Source organism: Dama dama, chromosome 10 (genome assembly GCF_033118175.1).
Source record: "Dama dama isolate Ldn47 chromosome 10, ASM3311817v1, whole genome shotgun sequence".
Lineage (NCBI taxonomy): Eukaryota > Metazoa > Chordata > Mammalia > Artiodactyla > Cervidae > Dama > Dama dama.
In genome coordinates, this window is record NC_083690.1 from 28,182,257 (window position 1) to 28,201,367 (window position 19,111).

At 47.3% G+C, this 19,111-nt stretch overlaps 1 protein-coding gene across 3 annotated transcripts in view; it reads left to right on the forward strand.

The window, feature by feature from the left end:
* The window catches only part of ITGAM (integrin subunit alpha M), a 35,935-nt gene extending 18,196 nt beyond the window's left edge, over positions 1–17,739 (forward strand). For 2 of the 3 annotated variants that reach the window (XM_061153298.1, XM_061153300.1), the window contains 19 exons: positions 2,174–2,314; positions 2,397–2,606; positions 7,119–7,249; positions 7,332–7,495; positions 9,406–9,560; positions 9,656–9,787; positions 10,019–10,092; positions 10,306–10,447; positions 10,544–10,666; positions 12,060–12,139; positions 13,219–13,302; positions 13,627–13,702; positions 14,280–14,393; positions 14,782–14,889; positions 15,072–15,155; positions 15,310–15,423; positions 15,512–15,613; positions 15,838–15,948; positions 16,621–17,739. In XM_061153298.1, coding sequence (XP_061009281.1) covers positions 2,174–2,314; positions 2,397–2,606; positions 7,119–7,249; positions 7,332–7,495; positions 9,406–9,560; positions 9,656–9,787; positions 10,019–10,092; positions 10,306–10,447; positions 10,544–10,666; positions 12,060–12,139; positions 13,219–13,302; positions 13,627–13,702; positions 14,280–14,393; positions 14,782–14,889; positions 15,072–15,155; positions 15,310–15,423; positions 15,512–15,613; positions 15,838–15,948; positions 16,621–16,692 — 2,217 coding nt within the window. In that variant the 3' untranslated portion in view covers positions 16,693–17,739. The remainder of the gene's footprint in view (positions 1–2,173; positions 2,315–2,396; positions 2,607–7,118; positions 7,250–7,331; positions 7,496–9,405; positions 9,561–9,655; positions 9,788–10,018; positions 10,093–10,305; positions 10,448–10,543; positions 10,667–12,059; positions 12,140–13,218; positions 13,303–13,626; positions 13,703–14,279; positions 14,394–14,781; positions 14,890–15,071; positions 15,156–15,309; positions 15,424–15,511; positions 15,614–15,837; positions 15,949–16,620) is intronic. The other variant, XM_061153299.1, reaches the window with a different exon arrangement.
* Positions 17,740–19,111: the final 1,372 nt, after the last annotated feature.

The following is a 19,111-nucleotide window of genomic DNA, read 5'->3' on the forward strand; positions in this document are numbered from 1 at the left end:
AAATTAAAACCATAGTGAGGTACAATTGCACACCTATTAGTATGATTAACACAAAAAACTTGCAATATCAAGTTCTGGCAAGGATGTGTGGCAATTAAAACATCCATACATTGCTGTCAGAATGGAAAAATGGCATTGGAAAAATGACTACTTTGGAAAAGTTCATCAGTATCTTATAAAGTTCAATATGTAGTTGCCGTAACACTCTTAGGTATTTATCCAGGAGAAATAGAAATAGACATTCACATGAAAACCTACGTATGAATGTTTCTAGTGGCTTTATTCATAAATGCCCCAAATTGGAATCAACCTGAATATCCCTCAACTGGGTAATGGATAAACAAACTGTGGTACGTCTGTACAATGGAATACTGGTCAGAAATAAATCAGAACAAATTAATGATACATGCAACAACATGGATGAATCCCAAATGCTTACTCTAGTTGAAAGAAGCCAGATCTGAAAAGCTACCTACTGTATAATTCCCTTTATATAACATTCTGGAAAGGGCAAAACTATAGGGACAGAAAACAGATCAGTGGTTACCAGGGGCTGATGACTGAGGAAAGAGGTTGATTACAGCAAAAGGGAATATTTTGGGGGTGAGGAAACTGTCCTGAATCTTGACCATCATGGTAATTACATGACTTTATGTGTTTGTCAGAACTCATAAAACTGTAGTAAAAAGGTTGGATTTTATTATGTGGAAATTATACCCAATAAACTTGACCTAAAAGAAAAAAAAATCCTATTGAATTTATGATGAAGCTTAAATGCCTTTATTGAACTATGGGGGAGGAGGCGGGGGCGGGGTGGGGTGGGGGAGGTGGGGCTTCCCCGATGGCTCAGCAGGAAAGAAGCCTCTTGCAGTGCAAGAAACACAGAAGACATGGGTTTGATCCCTGAGTGGACAAGATCCCCTGGAGTAGGGCATGGCAACCCACTCCAGGATTCTTGCCTTGAGAAATCCAGGCAAGAATTTATTAAGATCTCCTGGGGAGTCCAGGCAAGAGTCTCCTCTGCATGGAGAGAGGAGCGTGGCAAGCTGCAATCCATAGGGTCGCAAAGAGTCAGGCACAGTTGAAGCAACTTAGCATGCATATGCTCAGACTTATCAGGAGGCTTCCCTCAGAGGTGTGTGGGGCAGAAATCAGACAGTGGTAAGTCACTGTCTTGGTGCCATCTGCACTTTTCCTTCCTAGAACTTGCCCCACAAATGAGAAATTTCCATATACATCTCCCTTTTATCTGGTACTGTTCTCCCTTCCAACCTCCTGAACCGAAAGCCTTGAAGGCACCGTCTCCACTACCCAGCCTCACACTCAGCAAAGAGCAACCCTTTGTTTGTTAAACGAATGAATGAATGACTTAACGGGTGATTTCTATGGATGAAGTCTACCCATTTACAGAGAACATATCATGATATTTTTTGAACATATTTTAAAACTGTTTTAAAAGGTAAACATTATTTCTCAGTATCATGCAAAAAAAATTCCTGTAGCAATAGTTATTTTTCATCCAAGCCAGTTGATTCCTTATTAGCCAGACTGCCAACTTTGATTTACCCCCTAAAGACTTCCAACATATTGAAAGGATATCCTGTATGGCCTTCTAGGCTTTTCTCTCCTTATTTTTTTTTTAATTAAAAAAATATTTATTTTATTTTTGGCTGCTCCAGGGCTTAGTTGCAGTGCGTGGGATATTTCATAGGAGCCAACTTGAGGACTCTTTGTCGCAGATGCAGGCTTCTCTCTAGCTGTGGTGTGCAGCCTCAGTAGTTATGGTACTCAGGCTTAGTTGTCCCACAACATGTGGGACCTTGGTTCCCCAACCAGGGATAGAACCTACTTTCTCTGCATTGGAAGGTGGATTCTTAACCACTGGACTACCAGGGAAGCCCCTGTCTGTATTTTCAAATCCAACTTCTTTGCTACCTTAATCATCTCCCTGGAACATGGTTCAGGGTGAATCCTCACCACCACCCATCAACTCTATAACAGGCTCTTCAGCTGGCAGTACATTCAAACAAGGATTGATCATGAAACAGGGAGAGGATCTCATCCACTCCAAAGGGCTTGCCTCAGCAGGCATGATTTTACGTCCCAGGGAGAAAACCCCCATGCCCTGTTTTAGGTGGGAAGAGGTATGTGATCTTGGCCTTATCTCTTTCAGATCGGCTCCTACTTTGGGGCCTCCCTCCACTCCGTGGATGTCAACAGAGATGGCAGCTCTGACCTGATCCTCATCGGGGCCCCCCATTTCTATGAGCAGATGCGAGGGGGCCAGGTGTCTGTGTGCCCCTTTCCCCGGGGGGTGAGTAGTGATGAGACCCCGGGCTGGGTGTGGGATGGAGGGGTCGCCTGGGGTGGGACCTGACACTATTTTTGTTCTGCAGAGAGCTAAGTGGCAGTGTGATGCTGTCCTGCGAGGGGAGCCGGGCCACCCCTGGAGCCGCTTTGGGGCAGCCCTGACAGCACTGGGGGATGTGAATGGGGACAGGCTGGCGGATGTGGCCATTGGGGCCCCAGGAGAGCAGGAGAACCAGGGTGCTGTCTACCTGTTCCACGGAACCTCAGAACTGGGCATCAACCCCTCCCACAGCCAGGTGAGGCCGGGTCATCTATTCCTTTCTAAATTGACATTCCCGCAGCTGCTAGGCTAGTTCTCCCAGAAGCCCTTTTCAGAACCTTCAAAAACAATACACATTTCACAGAAAAGATTCATTCTGACAACTAGAGGAGGTGCACAGGGCCAGCATCACTGCTGCCCCTTTACAGGAGCGAAGATGAAGGCTCAGAGGTAATGAATGGTGAGCCAGAAGTGTTAGGATGTAGACGTTCCTCTCCTCTGAATCTCAGTCTTTGTAGGATGACCAGTAGACCTGGTTTGCCCCACATCTGTCCTGGTTTGGGGCTTCCCTGTTGGCTCAAATGGTAAAGACTCTGCAATGCAGGAGACCGGGGTTCAAGCCCTGGCTTGGGAAGATCCCCTGGAAGAGGAAATGGCAACCCACTCCAGTATTCTTGCTTGGAGAATTCCATGGACAGAGGAGGCTGGTGGGCTACAGTCCGTGGGGTTGCACAGAGTCAGACACGACGGAGCAACTAACAGTAACTAACTAACCTCTTGATTTTAGCAGTGAGAGTCTCACAACACAGGAAGCCCTGTGGTTGGTCATTCTACCAGGACTGCATTCTTCACAGGTGTGTGACCTGTGTAGTCACTCAGGGCTCCTCTCTCAAACGGGCGCTGTGCTTAGATTAATGCTCTGCTCCAGCCATCTTGAAATTCTTAACAACTTTTGAATAAGGAGTCCTACATGGTTTTCCCCCCATGGGGTCCTGCAAATTGTGCAGCTGATCCTGATGGCTGGTCACTTGAAATGTTGATTGCCACAACTTGTTTCCTCCTGAAGAAGCGCCCTCTTTCCTGCCAGATGAAGCCCACCATCTAGAGGGACCCCCACAGTCTGGCTTTCTCCCTTACAGCCCACTGAGGCCATCCAGTCTTCTGGTCTCTTGACTTTTTTCCAGCATTTTCCCCCCCAAATTTTTCTTATGTCCTTTCTCTGTTTCTTCATCACTCCTGCCAAATCCCTCACAAGGTTCAACCCCACTAACATCACCTGAAGTTCTTAAAAAATGGGTGCCTGGGCCCTGCCAGTAGGAGTTCTGATTTAATTGGTCTGAGGTCAGGGCTCCAGGGGCTTCCCGGGTGGCACCAGCAGTAAAGAACCCATCTGCCAATGCAGGAGACAAGGGTTTGATCCCTGGATCGGGAAGATCTCTTGCAGGAGGGCATGGCAACCCACTCCAGTATTCTTGCTTGGAGTATCCCATGGACAGAAGAGCCTGGTGGGCTATAGTCCATGGGGTGGCAAAAAGTCAGACACGACTGAAGCACATGTGGACAGAGCCCCAGGCATCAGTAAAAATTTTCCATTTTATTAAGAAAAATTTTAATGTACAGTGAACACCCATGTATTTATAAGCTAAAATCTATGAATATTTTACTTGATTTACTTTTTCACATCTCCATCCTTATATTCATCCTTTTCTGCCTGTTCATCAGTTCATCACATTTTAAAATGCATTTCAAAGTAATTTGCAACACCAGTCTGACTTCACCCCTAAATACCTCACCATGTATATCTTTAACTAGAATTTAATATTTGCTTACCGTTAATTTTAAGATAAAATGTATAGACAGAAAATGCACAGATCTTTGGCCAGTCAATGAATTTTGAAAAACATAACCCCAAATCCTGGGAATTCTCTGGTGTTCTCTGGAATTCTCTAGAATTCTCTGGAATTCTCCAGCGGTTATGACTCAGTGCTTTCATTGCCATGACCTGGGTTCAATCCCTGATCGGGGAACTAAGACCCTGAAAGCTGTGTGGGGTGACCAGACAACCAAAAACCAAACAAACAACCCCCAATAATTCTACAAAGATACATACCTGTAAAATTCCATGGACAGAGGAGCCTGGCAGGCTACAGTCCATGGGGTTGCAGAGTCGGACCCAACTGAGCAATTTCACTTACTGTACCGAACATCATTATCACTTTAGAAAGTTCCCACCTGTCCCCTCCCAGTCAATTTCTGACCCCACTCCATCCTAGAGGAAGCTACTGTTCCAATTATTTTCCACCATAGATCAGTTTTGCCCATTCTAGTGTATGGAGTACTATGCTATGTCAGCCCTAGTATTTTTCACACACTCCTTTAAAAAAAATAATTTTACTTATTTATTTATGGCTGCACTGAATCTTCATTGCTTTTCTGGTTTTTCTCTAGTTGTGGCCAGCAGGGGTTATTCTCTAGTTGCGATGCATGGGCTTCTCATTGCAGTGGTTTCTCTTGTTGCAGAATACAGGCTTCTAGGGCTCGAGGTCTTCAGTAGTCACACGTTCTTTAGTTACAGCCCAGCACTCCTCACGTTCTTCCTTCTGTGTCACGGAACCTCTTTCCACAATTTTGTGAATATTATAGATAAGCCTTTATCTCATTGGCATCTGTTGCTTCTTTGTGTAAATGGGATTTGAAGGCTCTGGTTTTACTTTATTTTTATTACAACACTTTACATGCTTGTATAAGTTAAAATATCTAAAGTAAACAGCAAAAGCCCTAGCTCCTTCTGCCCTTTTATCTTCACCAGAACTTGCCCTGGAAAGGAAAACAAGGGTAAGGGGAGGGTCCACACATTCACCCACCCTCACCCACACCCCCGTGCACCCATCCCCACCCATACTCACACCCAGTCACACCCACACTCACACCCACCCACACCCCCCCAGACACCCACATCCACTCACACCCATACACACACTCCCACTCCACTCACATTCTCCTCTCCCACACCACAGACTTTGGAATTAAAAATAAATACAAAAAGGATCATGTAAGCTTGTTCTACTGTTTGTAATTTTTAGTTGTTCTTTTTCTATGACTGGAACTGGGGATGGTCAGTATTTCAACAAGCAAATGTCTTGTGGATCTCCCAACTACCATATTATATAATTTCAAAACAAAACTTCCTCCCAATAGGATAAAATAATTTTTTCTCAGAAAAATTTGCAGTATAATGTATGTTCAGTAAACACACAAATCTTAAGTGTTGAATTATCACATCTGTGAACCCGAGTAAGCACCACCAAGATGAAGATATAGCACATTTCCAGCGTCCTGCACTTCCTCATTCTTCTTTCCAGTTGACAAATTCACTTAAAAAATGGCAGCAAAATATACATGACCTAAAACTCACCACCTTAACCATTTTTAAGAGTACACACTTCAGCGGCATTAAGTACATGACAAAGTCACTTTTAAAATTTTTTAATATATTTGGCTGTTATCCTTTCAGTTAGACTTTATTTTTTGGGGGGGCTCCAAAATCACTGCAGATGGTGGTTGCTGCCATGAAATTAAAAGATGCTTGCTCCTTGGAAGAAAAGCTATGACCAACCTAGATAGCATATTAAAAAGCAGAGACATTACTTTGCCAACAAAGCTCTGTATAGTCTTATGATCTTTCCAGTAGTCATGCATGGATGTGAGAGTTGGACTATAAAGAAGGCTGAGCACCGAAGAATTGATGCTTTTGAACTGTGGTGTTGGAGAAGACTCTTGAGAGTCCCTTGGACTGCAGGGAGATTCAACCAGTCCATCCTAAAGGAAATCAGTCTTGAATATTCATTGGAAGGACTGATGCTGAAGCTGAAACTCCAATACTTTGGCCACCTGATGTGAAGAACTGACTCACTGGAAAAGACCATGATGCTAGGAAAGATTGAAGGCAGGAGGAGAAGGGGACGACAGAGAATGAGATGGTTGGATGGCATTACTAACTCTATGGACATGAGTTTGAATAAGCTCCAGGAGTTGGTGACGGACGGGAAAGCCTGTCGTGCTGCAGTCCATGGGGTTGCAAAGAGTCAGACACGACTGAGTGACTGAACTGAACTGATCCTTTCAGTGTTAATCTTCCACATAGATTGAAGAGTCAAAATTGTTCCTAACAGCTTATTATGAAAAGTAACAATTTTCATACCCTCACTGTGATTTCCTCTTTGTTTTTCATCCTCTTGAGGAAACCGCTTTCAGCTCTTTCAATAATTCTCCATACTTCCCAAGGACACAATTATATTGCTGCTGCTTGATTTTTGTTTTTGCGTTGACTTCCTACTATGGAAGGTGAGGACTGAACTCTCTTTGAGGCCTCTCTTTTCAGGTATTCACATGCTTTCCATCCCACCCCCCCACATTAAATTTATTTGATAATTTTGGTTAGGTCAATACAGAGTGTTTGCATTTTCTTGACCACGTAAGAGAGATCCAACTGAGTCAAGAGATTCAGCTTAGTCAAATAGTATACTGTCTCTTCTTTCCTGTGAAGCTTCTTGTTTTCTCTGAAAAACCCAGCAATTATGGAAATTTTTGATATCATCTCAAGGTTGCAGTTTAAAGTTGAATAGTTACTCTAATTTTTAAAGAAATTGTGGGAGGTGTGACTTGAGTGGAGCTCAGACAATCTCTCCTTGGGTCACCCTGGGAGACTGAGTTACTCTCTTCTCTGTTCTTTCCCATCTCTTTCTCTCCTCCTCTTTTCTACCCTCAGCGGATCACAGGCTCACAGATCTCCCCCAAGCTTCAGTATTTTGGGCAGTCACTGAGCGGGGGCCAGGACCTCACAATGGATGGACTGGTAGACTTGGCTGTCGGGGCTCAGGGGCATGTGCTGCTGCTCAGGTGAGATCATACCGGGTATCTTCTTTTTAAGGAGTGAGTTTGCTGTACGATGGCTCCTGATGGCCCTCTGGTGTCCCCCCAGGTCACAGCCTGTGCTGAAAGTTGAGGCGACGATGGAGTTCACACCCAAGGAAGTGAAGAGGAATGTGTATGAGTGTCGTGACTTAGTGATAAAAGACCGGATTGCTGGGCAGGTCAAAGTCTGTCTCCAAGTTCGCAAGAGTACATGGGATCGGCTGGGAGAAGGTGAGGCTGGGTGGGTGAATTTCAAGAGGTTAAATGACTGGGACATTGATGGGCTCTGATAGCCTTCTTCAAGCTTGGATGGAGTAAGCAGATGGTTCCCCTGCTAGGGCATGGGTGGGGAGGCCCAGAAAGCACCCCCAAAGAAGTAAATCTCTGGCACTTCTTTACAATTTCAGTTCTCTATAGAATGAAGGGCCCCACCCTGTGAACTAATCAGAAATATTTTTTTAACTGAGAGATGGGCAGAGGGAGCTTGGAAATCTATAGTTCATGGGGTTGCAAAGAGTTAGACACGACTTAGCAACTAAGCAGCAACGATAATTTGGTCAAACGGGAGATTGAGTTGATGAAGCTAAACACAAACTCACAAAGCATTCAGACATGTATTTTATCACAACTAACTTGACTTCCTCCCTTGTCTCTATTCTGAGTGGCATTGTGCTTGGGGTGAGGAAGAGTAATGGTGGTTCTAGAGGGAAACAAGGGGAGAAGATAAAATTAGTTTTCTAGCAGTAATCTTACTGGACTGAGGAGATAGCAGCCAGGGTTTGGGGCAAACAACATGGCTAGAAATTGAGAGTGAAGTCTTGGAGAGTAGAGAATTACAGAGAAGATCCCCCAAAATCTACATGGAAATTCCATACAAGTCATTGGCTGACTTCTAAGTCATGCATGTCCAGGTCAATACTTCCAGAAACTCAGTGGAAGATAACAACTGGAGAGCTAATGAGTTAAAAAGAAATCCAGCTGCTGAGGAAGCAGAGATTTGAGTGGGGCCTTGAAAAACACCTCGGTCCTTCTATTGGGAAAATGTCCATTGAGACCAGCAAGCAAGAGAAACAACAGAAAATAGATACAGACCCACAGATGATTCAGAATTATCAAATCAGAATTTAAAATATAACTAAAATTAATATCTTCAAGAAAAAAGGGAAAGGATGGAGAACTTCATAAAAAAATCTGGATTTCCTGAAAGAGTTAAATCAAAACACTAGCACTGAAAAACACACGGAATGGAATTGAGAATTCAATACATTTAATAGCAGATTAGAAGCAGAACAAACAGATATACATTACTATATATAAGATAGGTAAACAAGGATTTACTGTATGGCACAGATAATCATATTCAATCAATATCTTGTTTATAATGGAAAAGAAGCTGAAAAAATATATATGTATAACTGAATCACTTTGCTGTATACTTGAAACTAAAACAACACTATTAATCAGCTATACTTCAATATAAAACAGAATTTAAAAAAGAAATGGTGGTAAAGACTTCTAAAACTGGTGAAAGACATCAAGATTCTCTACCAAGTCAGAGCAAGATAAATATAAAAGGAACCATAAATTGGTACATTACACCAATGCCCACAACACTAGACACTGTATCATCCCAAGGTACAAACTGCTGAAGAACAAAGACAAAGAGAAAAAGTGAAAAGCAATATACTTAAAAAATATACTTAATTTTCTAGCTTGTAACAGAATAGCTATTATTTACTGAGCACTTATTATGTGGCAGGCACTATGCTCAAGGCTTCATAGGCACAATTTTATTTTCACTGTTGGGAAGTTAGAATTATTATCTTCAATTTAAAAATAAGGAGGAACTTCCTTGCTGGTCCAGTGGCTAGGGCACTGTGCTTCCAATGCAGGGGCCAGGGTTCAATCCCTGGTCAGGGAATTAGATCCCACATGCTGAAACTGAAGACCCCAGGTTGTTGTTCAGTCACTAAGTCATATCCAACTCTTTTTTTTTTTTAAATAAGGAGCTGAGAGACACAGAGAGGTCAGCTAACGTGGCCCAAGTTGGACAGTTGGGGAGCAGAGGAAAGGGGCCTCCACCTCTTGCCAGTCTGACTCCAAAGCCAGGCTCTTTACCACCATTCTTCTCTGCCCCTCAGGAGATACCCAGAGCACTATCACCTATGAACTGGCTCTGGACCCAGGTCGCCCCCATTCCCAGGCCGTCTTTGATGAGACAAAGAACAACACACGCAGACATGTAGAGACGCTGAGGCTGCGTCAGAAATGCGAGACCCTGACGATCCGGTTACTGGTGAGCAGGGGGTGACCACCCTCCTGGGTCCTCCAAGCAGGGGTGGCCTTGTGAAGCTGAGAAGGCTGGATCACCAACCCCCCACTGTCTCTCAGGACTGTGTGGAGGACTCAGTGACCCCCATTGCTCTGCGCCTCAACTTCTCTCTTGTGGGGGAGCCCGCGCGCAATTATGGGGGCCTCAGGCCAGTGCTGGCTGTGGACGCTCTGAGACTCTTCACAGCCTCGGTGAGTCGGAAAGATCCCCTGGAGCAGGCAAGGGCAACCCACTGCAGTATTCTTGCCTGGAGAATCCCACAGGCAAGAAGAGCCTGGCAGGCTGCAGTCCACGGGGTCCCAAAGAGTCGGACACGACTGAGCAACTAACACTTTCACTTTATTTCAGGATTTCACTTTACTGTTTCGTTTCACATCCTGTCCTGATTTCCTTTCGTTTTTCTCATATTCTGTGTTTGGCAGCTTCCCTTTGAGAAGAACTGTGGCAATGACACCGTCTGCCAGGATGACCTCAGCATCACCTTCAGTTTTCTGGAGTGAGTTCCCTGTCCTCGTTTTTACCCCCAAACCTGCACGGTAAGCTGGCGCTCTGTTCTCCTCCTGGCCCCCAAGGGAGCCCGGCGCAGAGCAGCTGCTGCCGCCTCATCCACTACCTTCTCTCTCCCAGTGTCTGCGCCTCCTTCCCTCCAGAGCACATTCGCGGCAGGGAAGCCCCCAGCCTCTCATGGCCTGGCTTCTTCCTTCCACAGCCTGGACACCCTGGTGGTGGGTGGTCCCCGGGACTTGAACGTGACGCTGACTGTGAGAAACCAGGGCGAGGACTCCTACAGAACTCAGGTCACCTTCTTCTATCCATCTGGCTTGTCCTACCGGAGGGTGTCAGCCGGCCAGGTAGCCAAACCCTTCTCAGGCTCCATCTGACTTTGCTTGCCCTGCCCGCCCTGGCTCCCAGTTGACTTCACCAGCTCTGCCTCCCTGGCCTTCCAGAACCAGCGCTCACATCGATCCTGGCGCCTGGCCTGTGAGTCTGATGTCTCCACTGAAGGGTCTGAAACCTTGAAGAGCACCACCTGCAGCATAAACCACCCCATTTTCCCAGACAACTCGGAGGTCAGACTGCTGGCTCCTCCTCCCTTTTTCTCCTTTGTTTTCTTCTGAATTCTTCCCTTGTTCTTCCTCTTCTCCTTCTTCCCACACTGCATGGCCTGTGGGATTTTAGTTCCCGGACCAGGTATTGAACTCAGGCCCTTGGCAATGAAAACGTGAAATCTTAACCAATGATCGTCAGGGAATTCCCTTCTCCTTCTTCTTTTTAAAAGTAGAGCTTTCTTTCTGTCTTTTTTTTTTTTTTTTTTTTTAAAGTTTTGCTGAGATAAAATCCATCTACCATTACAATACACCCATAGGGCTTCCCTGGCAGCTCAGACAGTAAAGAATCTGCTTGCAATGTGGGAGACCTGGGTTTGATTCCTGGGTTGGGAAGATTCCCTGGAGAAGGGAATGGCAACCCACTCCAGTATTCTTGCCTGGAGAATTCCATGGACAGAGGAGCCTAACAGGCTATATAGTCCATGGGGTCACAAAGAGTCAGACACGACTGAATGACTAACACAAACATTTAAAGTATATGGTCCAGGGACTTCTCTGATGGTCAAGTGGTTGAGAATCTGACTTGCAATGTAGGGGACCCGGGTTTGATCCTGGGTTAGGGAACTAAGATCCTACGCCACATGCCACTGGGCAATCTAAGCCCAAGTGCTACAGCTAGAGAGCCCACACACACCAAGACCTGATGCACTCAAAAATGAATAAATAAATAAACTGAGAAAAGTATACAATCCAATGGCTTTTGAAATGTTCACAGAGTTGTGCATTCATCAGCGTGATCAATTTTAGAGTATTATATTTTTAATTTAATGTTTAAAATATTACTTGTTTGGATGCATTGGGTCTTAGCTGTAGCATGTGGGGTCTTCACTGCACCATGCAGGATCTTTCACTGCAGCTCTTGAAATCTCTAGTTGTGGTCCACAGGCTCAGTAGTTGTAGCATTTGGGCTTACTTGCTCCAAGGCATGTGGAATCTTAGTTCCCTGACCAGGTATTGAATTCGAGTCCCCTGCATTGCAAGGCAGATTGTTAACCCCTGGACAACCTGGGAAGTCCTAGAGTATTTTATAACCTCCCCCTCAAAACACCTTGCTCCCCTTGGCCATCAGCCTATGTCTTCCCATCTGTCCCAGTTCTAGGCAACCACTAATCTATTTTCTGTCTTGGTATTTCATATAAATGGAATCATACAATATGATGGCTTCTTTGAGCATCACGCTTTCAAGGGTTACCCATGTTGCAAGATGTATTAATACTCTGATTCTTTTTACTGCTGGATAACACTCTGTTGTATGGACGTACCACATTTTATTTACCCATTCTTCAGCTGATGAACATCTTGGAAGTTTCTTCTCTCTTACTCTTGTCACTGTCTCTCCTTTCTCCAACTCCAGATCACCTTTAATGTCACATTTGACGTGAACCCTGATACTTACTTTGGAAACAAGCTACTTCTCAAGGCCAATGTTACCAGGTGAGCTATGCCTGGCTGCCCACCACATCATCAGTTTTGAGGTCCCAGCCGCATGCTGATGGTGGATCATTACACTCTCCCCACTGGTTCTCCCTTCAGCTCATTCATTCACTCAAGAAATGCCAACTGAGCACCCATCACATGCCAGGCATGTTGCCCAGGGCTGATGGGATAACAGCAGACCAGATGGCTGTGGTTCCTGCCTCATGGAAGTTATAATTTAAGTGGCAAGGATGGACAGGAAAGTTGATGATTGCCATACAGTATGAAATGAATGATGTCCAGTGTTCTTGGGAGTTTGGTGTTCAGAGAGGAAGATTTATTTGGGCTGTGGGTTAGCCAAAAAAAAGTGAAAGGAAGTGTTAGTCGTTCAGTCATGTCCGACTGTTTGTGACCCCATGGACTATAGCCCACCAGGCTCCTCTGTCCATGGAATTCTCCAGCCAAGAATACTGGAGCAGGTAGCCATTCCCTTCTCCAAGGGATCTTCCTGACCCAGGGTCTCCTGCATTGCAGGCAGATTCTTTGCCATCTGAGCCACCAGGGAGGCCCAGCAAAGGCACAAATTGAGGGTGGGCCTCAATAGAGAGAGAAGGAAGTATGGACCAAGCCATGCCTGGATACTGCAAACGTCAGGCTAAGTTTGAACACAGGAGGCAGAGTTGGATTTGGTTAGATATGGCCCATTTCGTGTAGTGACCGGCAGGTCCTATTAGGGAGTTTGCAGTTGAACTTGGGAGGGACAGAATGTGATCACCTTTACATGCTAGAAAGATCTCTCTCCAGGAGGGCGGGGGGGATTAGGGTGGGAGTGGTTTTGAGTTCAGGGGACCGGTGAGAAAAAGCAGATGCTCCAGGCATCCATCCAGGTGAGTTGGGATGGGCCTGAACTCCATGGGGCAGCCCTGGTCTTTCCTACAATCTCTATTTCCTCTGTTGGATTTAAAGGACAGTGTTTAAAATGCTGAGAGGACAAGACTCAGTGGTTGGTTGGTGCTAGAGGGTGAGGGAGAGAAAGGAGAAGGAAAGGCTGATTCTCAATTCTCAAGAGCTGGTCAGAGCTCTCTGTTTCCCTTCAGTGAGAACAACATGCCCGGGAACAACAAAACTCAATTCCAGCTGGAGCTGCCTGTGAAATACGCCGTGTACATGGTGGTCACCAGGTACTGGCTTCCGGGGCTTTTCGCTCTGCCTTCGCCCCTGGGCTGGACGTGGCGCATCGAGCATCTGCGTGCGAGTCTGTGCACGTGTGCCTGTGTGTGTCTGCAGTTATGTGTGCACACGTGTGCATTTGTGTGTGTGGGGGGGGCCAAAGTGGCACATGATGTGGGCCCCCTGACACGGTCCTTGCACACCATCTTGCTCTCGCTCTCTCAGTTGCATTTCCCATGTCCCTGTTCACCCCTTAACACCCTTAGCCGGAGACCCCCTCCCAGGACTCCCCTGATGTTCTGTCACCTCCTGCCCCTTCTTCTTTCTCCCGTCAGCCTCGAGGCCTCCACCAAATATCTCAACTTCACAGCCTCAGAGAAGACCAGACACGTTATGGAGCATCAGTATCAGGTGGGGAGTGGAGAAGGAGCCTGGGGAGGGAAACCAGGATGATAGGAAAGAACAACGGGAGGGACTTCCCTGGGGTCCAGTGGCTAAGACTCCACGCTTTGACTGCATGGGACACAGGTTTGATCCCTAGTCGGGAAACTAAGACCCCACATACCTCAGGACAAAAAACCCAAACATGAATCGGAAGCAGTATTGTAACGGATTCAATAAAAACTTTTTTAAATGGTCCACATCAAAAAATCTTTTTAAAAAGTTCCACTCTTCCACTGCAGGGCACAAGGGTTCAGTCCCTGTCAGGGAACAAAGATCTCACATGTTATGTTGTCAAAAAAAAAAACAAAATGAAAGATGGGAAACATGCATGAGGTGCCTGCTTTGGGCCAGGCTCTGTTCTAAGCTTGCTCTGACTCCACACACACACAAGCACATGCATCACACATGTACACACACACATATGTGTATACATGGGACTTCCTTGGTGGCTCAGCAGTAGAGAATCTGCCTGCAGTGGAGGAGACCAGATTCAATACTGGGGTTGGGAAGATCCTCTGGAGGAGGGCAAGGCAACCTGCTCCAGTATTCTTGCCTAGAGAATCCCCATGGACAGAGGAGCCTGGCAGGCTACAGTCCATGGGGTTGCAAAGAGTCGGACACGAATGAAGTGACTGAGCACACATGTGTATACACACACGTATGTAGTTACCTCTTTTTTCTTCATTTTCATAACGACTCTGTGACGGAGGCACTGTCATCTCCCCCAGTTTATAGATGAAGAGACTGGGGCTCAGAGAGGTTAACAGATCATCCCCACCCCCCCCCCCCCCAGTGTCACCCCTAGTAAGTGGAAGAGCCACTGCTTACAACAGCCTGTTTGGCTCAGGAGTGGGTATTTAACCACCACACTCTCCTACCTCTCAGAAAGCATCAGAAGGCAGGGTGCTTGGGTCTGGGAGGCCTTATTCAGTCCTGGGCCCTCTCCCAGGACTCCCTTGATATTCGGGAGTGGGGAACCTGATTCTAGTTGCTGGTGGGGGTGGAAAGGCCAGAGCCCTGATACTCACCCTTCCCCCACCACACAGTTCAACAACCTGGGCCGGAAGAAACTGCCCATCAGCGTGGTCTTTTGGATTCCCATCCAGCTGAACAAGGTGGCTGTGTGGTCCCAGCCCCAGGTCACCTTCTCCCAGGTAAGCCCAGCTGGCTCTGAGGAGTGGGCCCAACTCCTCCCTCCACAGCCCCCTGGTCTTTCCTAAAATTGTTTCTGCTTCTTCTGTTGGGTTATGGAGCCATTTCCGACCCTCTCCTGACCTGGAGGGTGGACCCAGGAGCCTCACTTCAATCCCTTCCTCACCATGTGCCTCTTCCTCAGAACGTATCCGGTGGATGTAACATCACGGAGGTTGCCCCTCGTCACTCTGACTTCCTGGCAGAGCTTAAGAAGAGCCCAGTGCTGGTGAGACTAAGTCCCAGCCTCGGGGCTGCATGCAGACTCTGTGCCACCCCCTCACCATGCCCAGGACCACCTCTCAACTGAGCAGCCTGGGCTCAGAGGGCATGTCCCGCATCCAGCTTTCCTGCTCACCTGTCTCTTTTCCTCCCATCCCCAGAACTGCTCTGTTGCTGTCTGCCAGAGAATCCAGTGTGCGATCCCATCCTTTGGCGTCCAGGAGGAGTTCAAGGTCACCCTCAAGAGCAACCTCTCATTTGACTGGTACATCCAGGTCTGTGGGGGCCTGAGGTTCGGCTGGGCACGAGTCATGATCCTTCAGGGCTCAGGGGTCCAGCTCCCACCCTGTCTCTCTCCCACAGACTTCACACAACCACCTTCAAGTTGTGAGCAAAGCGGAGATCTTATTTGATGAGTCAGAGTTCACCCTGCTTCCAGGACAGGACGGGTTTGTGATGGCCCAGGTATGTGTCTGGGACACAGAGCGATCATTGGAGGCAGGAGAGGAGTCTGGGCTTGTGGGGGGCAGAGAAGGATGGGCATGAGGAGTGAGCGCTGGGCCTGGAGGAGACAGGGGACAGGGAGGGGTTAATCATGGGGTTCAGGGAGCACCCAAGTCTGGTGGGGGACCCCCCAGAAACCCAGAGTCTTTCTCCTTGATGTACCCCCTCCTGCCTCCCTGCTCCAGACAGAGACCAAGGTGGAATCCTACGAAGTACATAACCCTGTCCCGCTGATCGCGGGCAGCTCGGTAGGGGGGCTTGTGCTCCTGGCCCTCATCTCTGCTGGCCTGTACAAGGTAACTCCCCCGGGACCCTCTTCCTGCCCGCTCCCCTTCCCCCCCCCTCCCCGCCCCCGCCACTGCATCTCACTCAACACTGCCTTCCTGGGCTCAACTCCCACTTCTGCCGCCAGTTGGGTGACCTGGAGGGGGGGCGGGTCACAGAACCTTAGTTTCTTCAACTGTACAATGAGGTTAAGTGTAAGTGAAAGTCGCTCAGTCTTGTCCGACTCTTTGCCACCCCATGGATTGTAGCCCACTAGGCTCCTCTGTCCATGGGATTCTCCAGGCAAGAATACTGGAGTGGGTGGCCATTCCCTTCCCCTTCCCGACCCAGGGATTGAACCTGGGTCTCCTGTATTGCAGGCAGATGCTTTACCTTCTGAGTCACTAGGGAAATACCCATTTTGTGGAGGTCACTGGGTTCATAACTCTAGAGAACTGAGAATGGTCTCTGGTACAATCGCTGTATAAGGAGTAGTTCTTCTTATGTTTTCTATTTCTTTCCTTCTTTTCTTTCCCAGCAGCAGTGCCCTTCCTGTTCCACATTCCCCGGGGCTCTTCTACACCCCACCATGTTTTTTCTTTGCATCTCTCGGTCCCACAGTCTCCCTGCCTATCCTGCATGACTTTCACCCACCCCCTTCCCCCAGCCTGGGTGCCCTCACTCACTTGCTTCTGCCTCCACAGCTCGGCTTCTTCAAACGACAGTACAAGGACATGATGACTGAAGCTGGTCCTGATGCGGCCGCCCCCCAGTAACAGCTCCTTCCCCACAAGTGGCCTCCTCCGCAGCAGTCAGGACATGATGGGACCAAAGAGCGGGTGCCCAGGTTGCTGGATGGACACCTCTGTTAGGCAGTCGGGGCTGTGACATTTCACTCAGGAGCAACCTGCTTGGGTTTCCATTATCATCTGTGTGCACAGGCGTGTGTGTGTGTGTGTGTGCGCGTGAGTGTGTGTGTGTGTGTGTGCGTGAGTGTGAGTTGTGTGTGTGCCTCAGATCTCCCTTGAACCAAGATAAGTGCCTTCAGCACAAGGTCTGGGGCCAAAGGGAGTTGCTTGGGCTTCCTTGTGTGTGGGTGAAGATGCCACTGGTCCTTCCTTGGGGGCAGAGGTGATGGCAGCTCTTGTGGGTGAACACAAAGGCAAGGCCAACAAATCCTCCCCTGCTCTCCCCGGAAGGAAGTAGGACCTACTTTGGTGGGTGAGCCTGCAGGCTGGCAGGAGCCCGAGCAGCTGGGGCTGAGCACCAGCAGGAGCCTGTTCGACCATTCCACACTAGAGCTGATGTGTTCAGTGCACAATGGCGCACCTTTCTTCGTGTATTCACTTATTTATTATTTTAATGGTACTTTTATTTTTTGAAACAATGAACCTGTCTGTAGTATCAAAATCAAAAGATGTGCAAAGGTATATGATGAAAAGTCTCTCCTTTCCATTCTGGTCTCCCAGCCATTCAGACCTCTTGTAAAGGGTAGTCCAGGTTATGTATTTGGAGGTCTTCACTAAGATTCTTTTTTTCCTCTCGTCTTATACAATGATTCTAGGGATATGCAAACACACACACACAATTTTTTTTTACACAAATGGCAGCATGCATTATTTATACTGTTCTGCATCTTGCTTTTTTCATGAATATGGCTCAGACATTGTTTTTTTATCATGACATAAAGTACTTTCTCATTCTTTTATATAGTGGCTCTGTATTCCACTGTGTGGGTGGATCCTAAGCCCGTCTCCTTCTGGTATATTGTTTCCAACCTCACAGTGACAAAAATGGTGAATTAATAAACTGAATGTATGTGGTTTTTGCGTATGTGTAAGCTAATTTATAGGATACATTCCCAGAAGTTTGAGTTCTCTGAGAGTCAATCCCAAGAGAAGAATTTGTGTGAAAGATGCTTATTTAAGATAGACCCCAGGGAATATCAATAGGGGAGGAACATGAGCTGGGAGGGAAAGGCAGACGGTAAAGGATGTATTATCAACAGAGGTACCACTATGAGCTTGTCGAGTGTAACTTGGCTGGGGACGTCTGGGAGATAAAGAAGAACACCCACCTCGACACTTCCCACCTGTGCAGAGAAGGTACACAGATAGATATACCATGTTGTTGTTCAGTTGCTAAGTTGCGTCTGATTCTTTTCAGCCCCATGGACTGCAGCACACCAGGCTTTTCTGTCCTTCACTGTCTCCCAGAGTTTGCTCAAACTCATGTCCATTGAGTCAGTGATGCTGTCCAACCGTCTTGTCCTCTGCCATCCCCTTCTCGTCCTGCCTTCAATCTTTCCCGGCATCAGGGTCTTTTTCAATGGATACACCATGCCCCATAGTTATTGGCTGAGAGTTGCTCTTAGTGGAGAAGGAAGGGTTAATCCCCTGACACTTCCAGCCAGCCCTGAATATAGGCAGAGCGGGCTCTGGTGGCCAGCGAAAGGGCTGCAGATGCTGCCTGTTGGAAGTCCGCCAGGGGAGCATAGCTGTGCCCTGGCACGGCCTGCAGGGGTCGGGGCAGGGCACCAATTGCACTTACTTTCCCGAGTGTGTACAGGTGAAGTTTTGCTACCTATTTCTAGGTAGCCTTCCCTCCTCTGGGGAGTTCTCCCACTGCCCTTCTTCCAACCTTCGCCAATGTAGCACCTACCACTCTGCTCTTAGCACCCACTCTACTTGTCACACCAGTCCTGCTAAGTGGCCATATCTTGGTATTTACCCTGGATTTCACTTTCAAAGAAGCTGAGGCTTTGCAAGATTATCCTAATTGCTTGAGGTCATACGCTAAGTGGGGCTACCTTGGTGGCTCAGATGGTAGAGAATCTGCCTACCATGCAGAAGACCCAGGTTCGATCCCTGGGTCGGGAAGGTCCCCTGGAGAAGAGAATGGCTACCCACTCCAGCATTCCAGCCTGGAGAATCCCATGGACAGAGGAGCCTGGCAGGTTATAGTCCATGGGGTCACAAAGGGTCGGACGGGACTGAGAAACTAACACTTTCACTTTTCATACAGATAAGGAAGGGATGGAGGTGGGATTCAAACCTGGCTCAGTCTGGTTCCATAGCTTTTCTCTTTTGCTGTCCTGATGGCCTCAGAGGAATGGCCTGCAGCAGGCGTGAGGGAGGTTGATAAAAATGGCAAGTACATGCAGTTCATTTAGAGACAAGGAAGTTATGGCTTAGA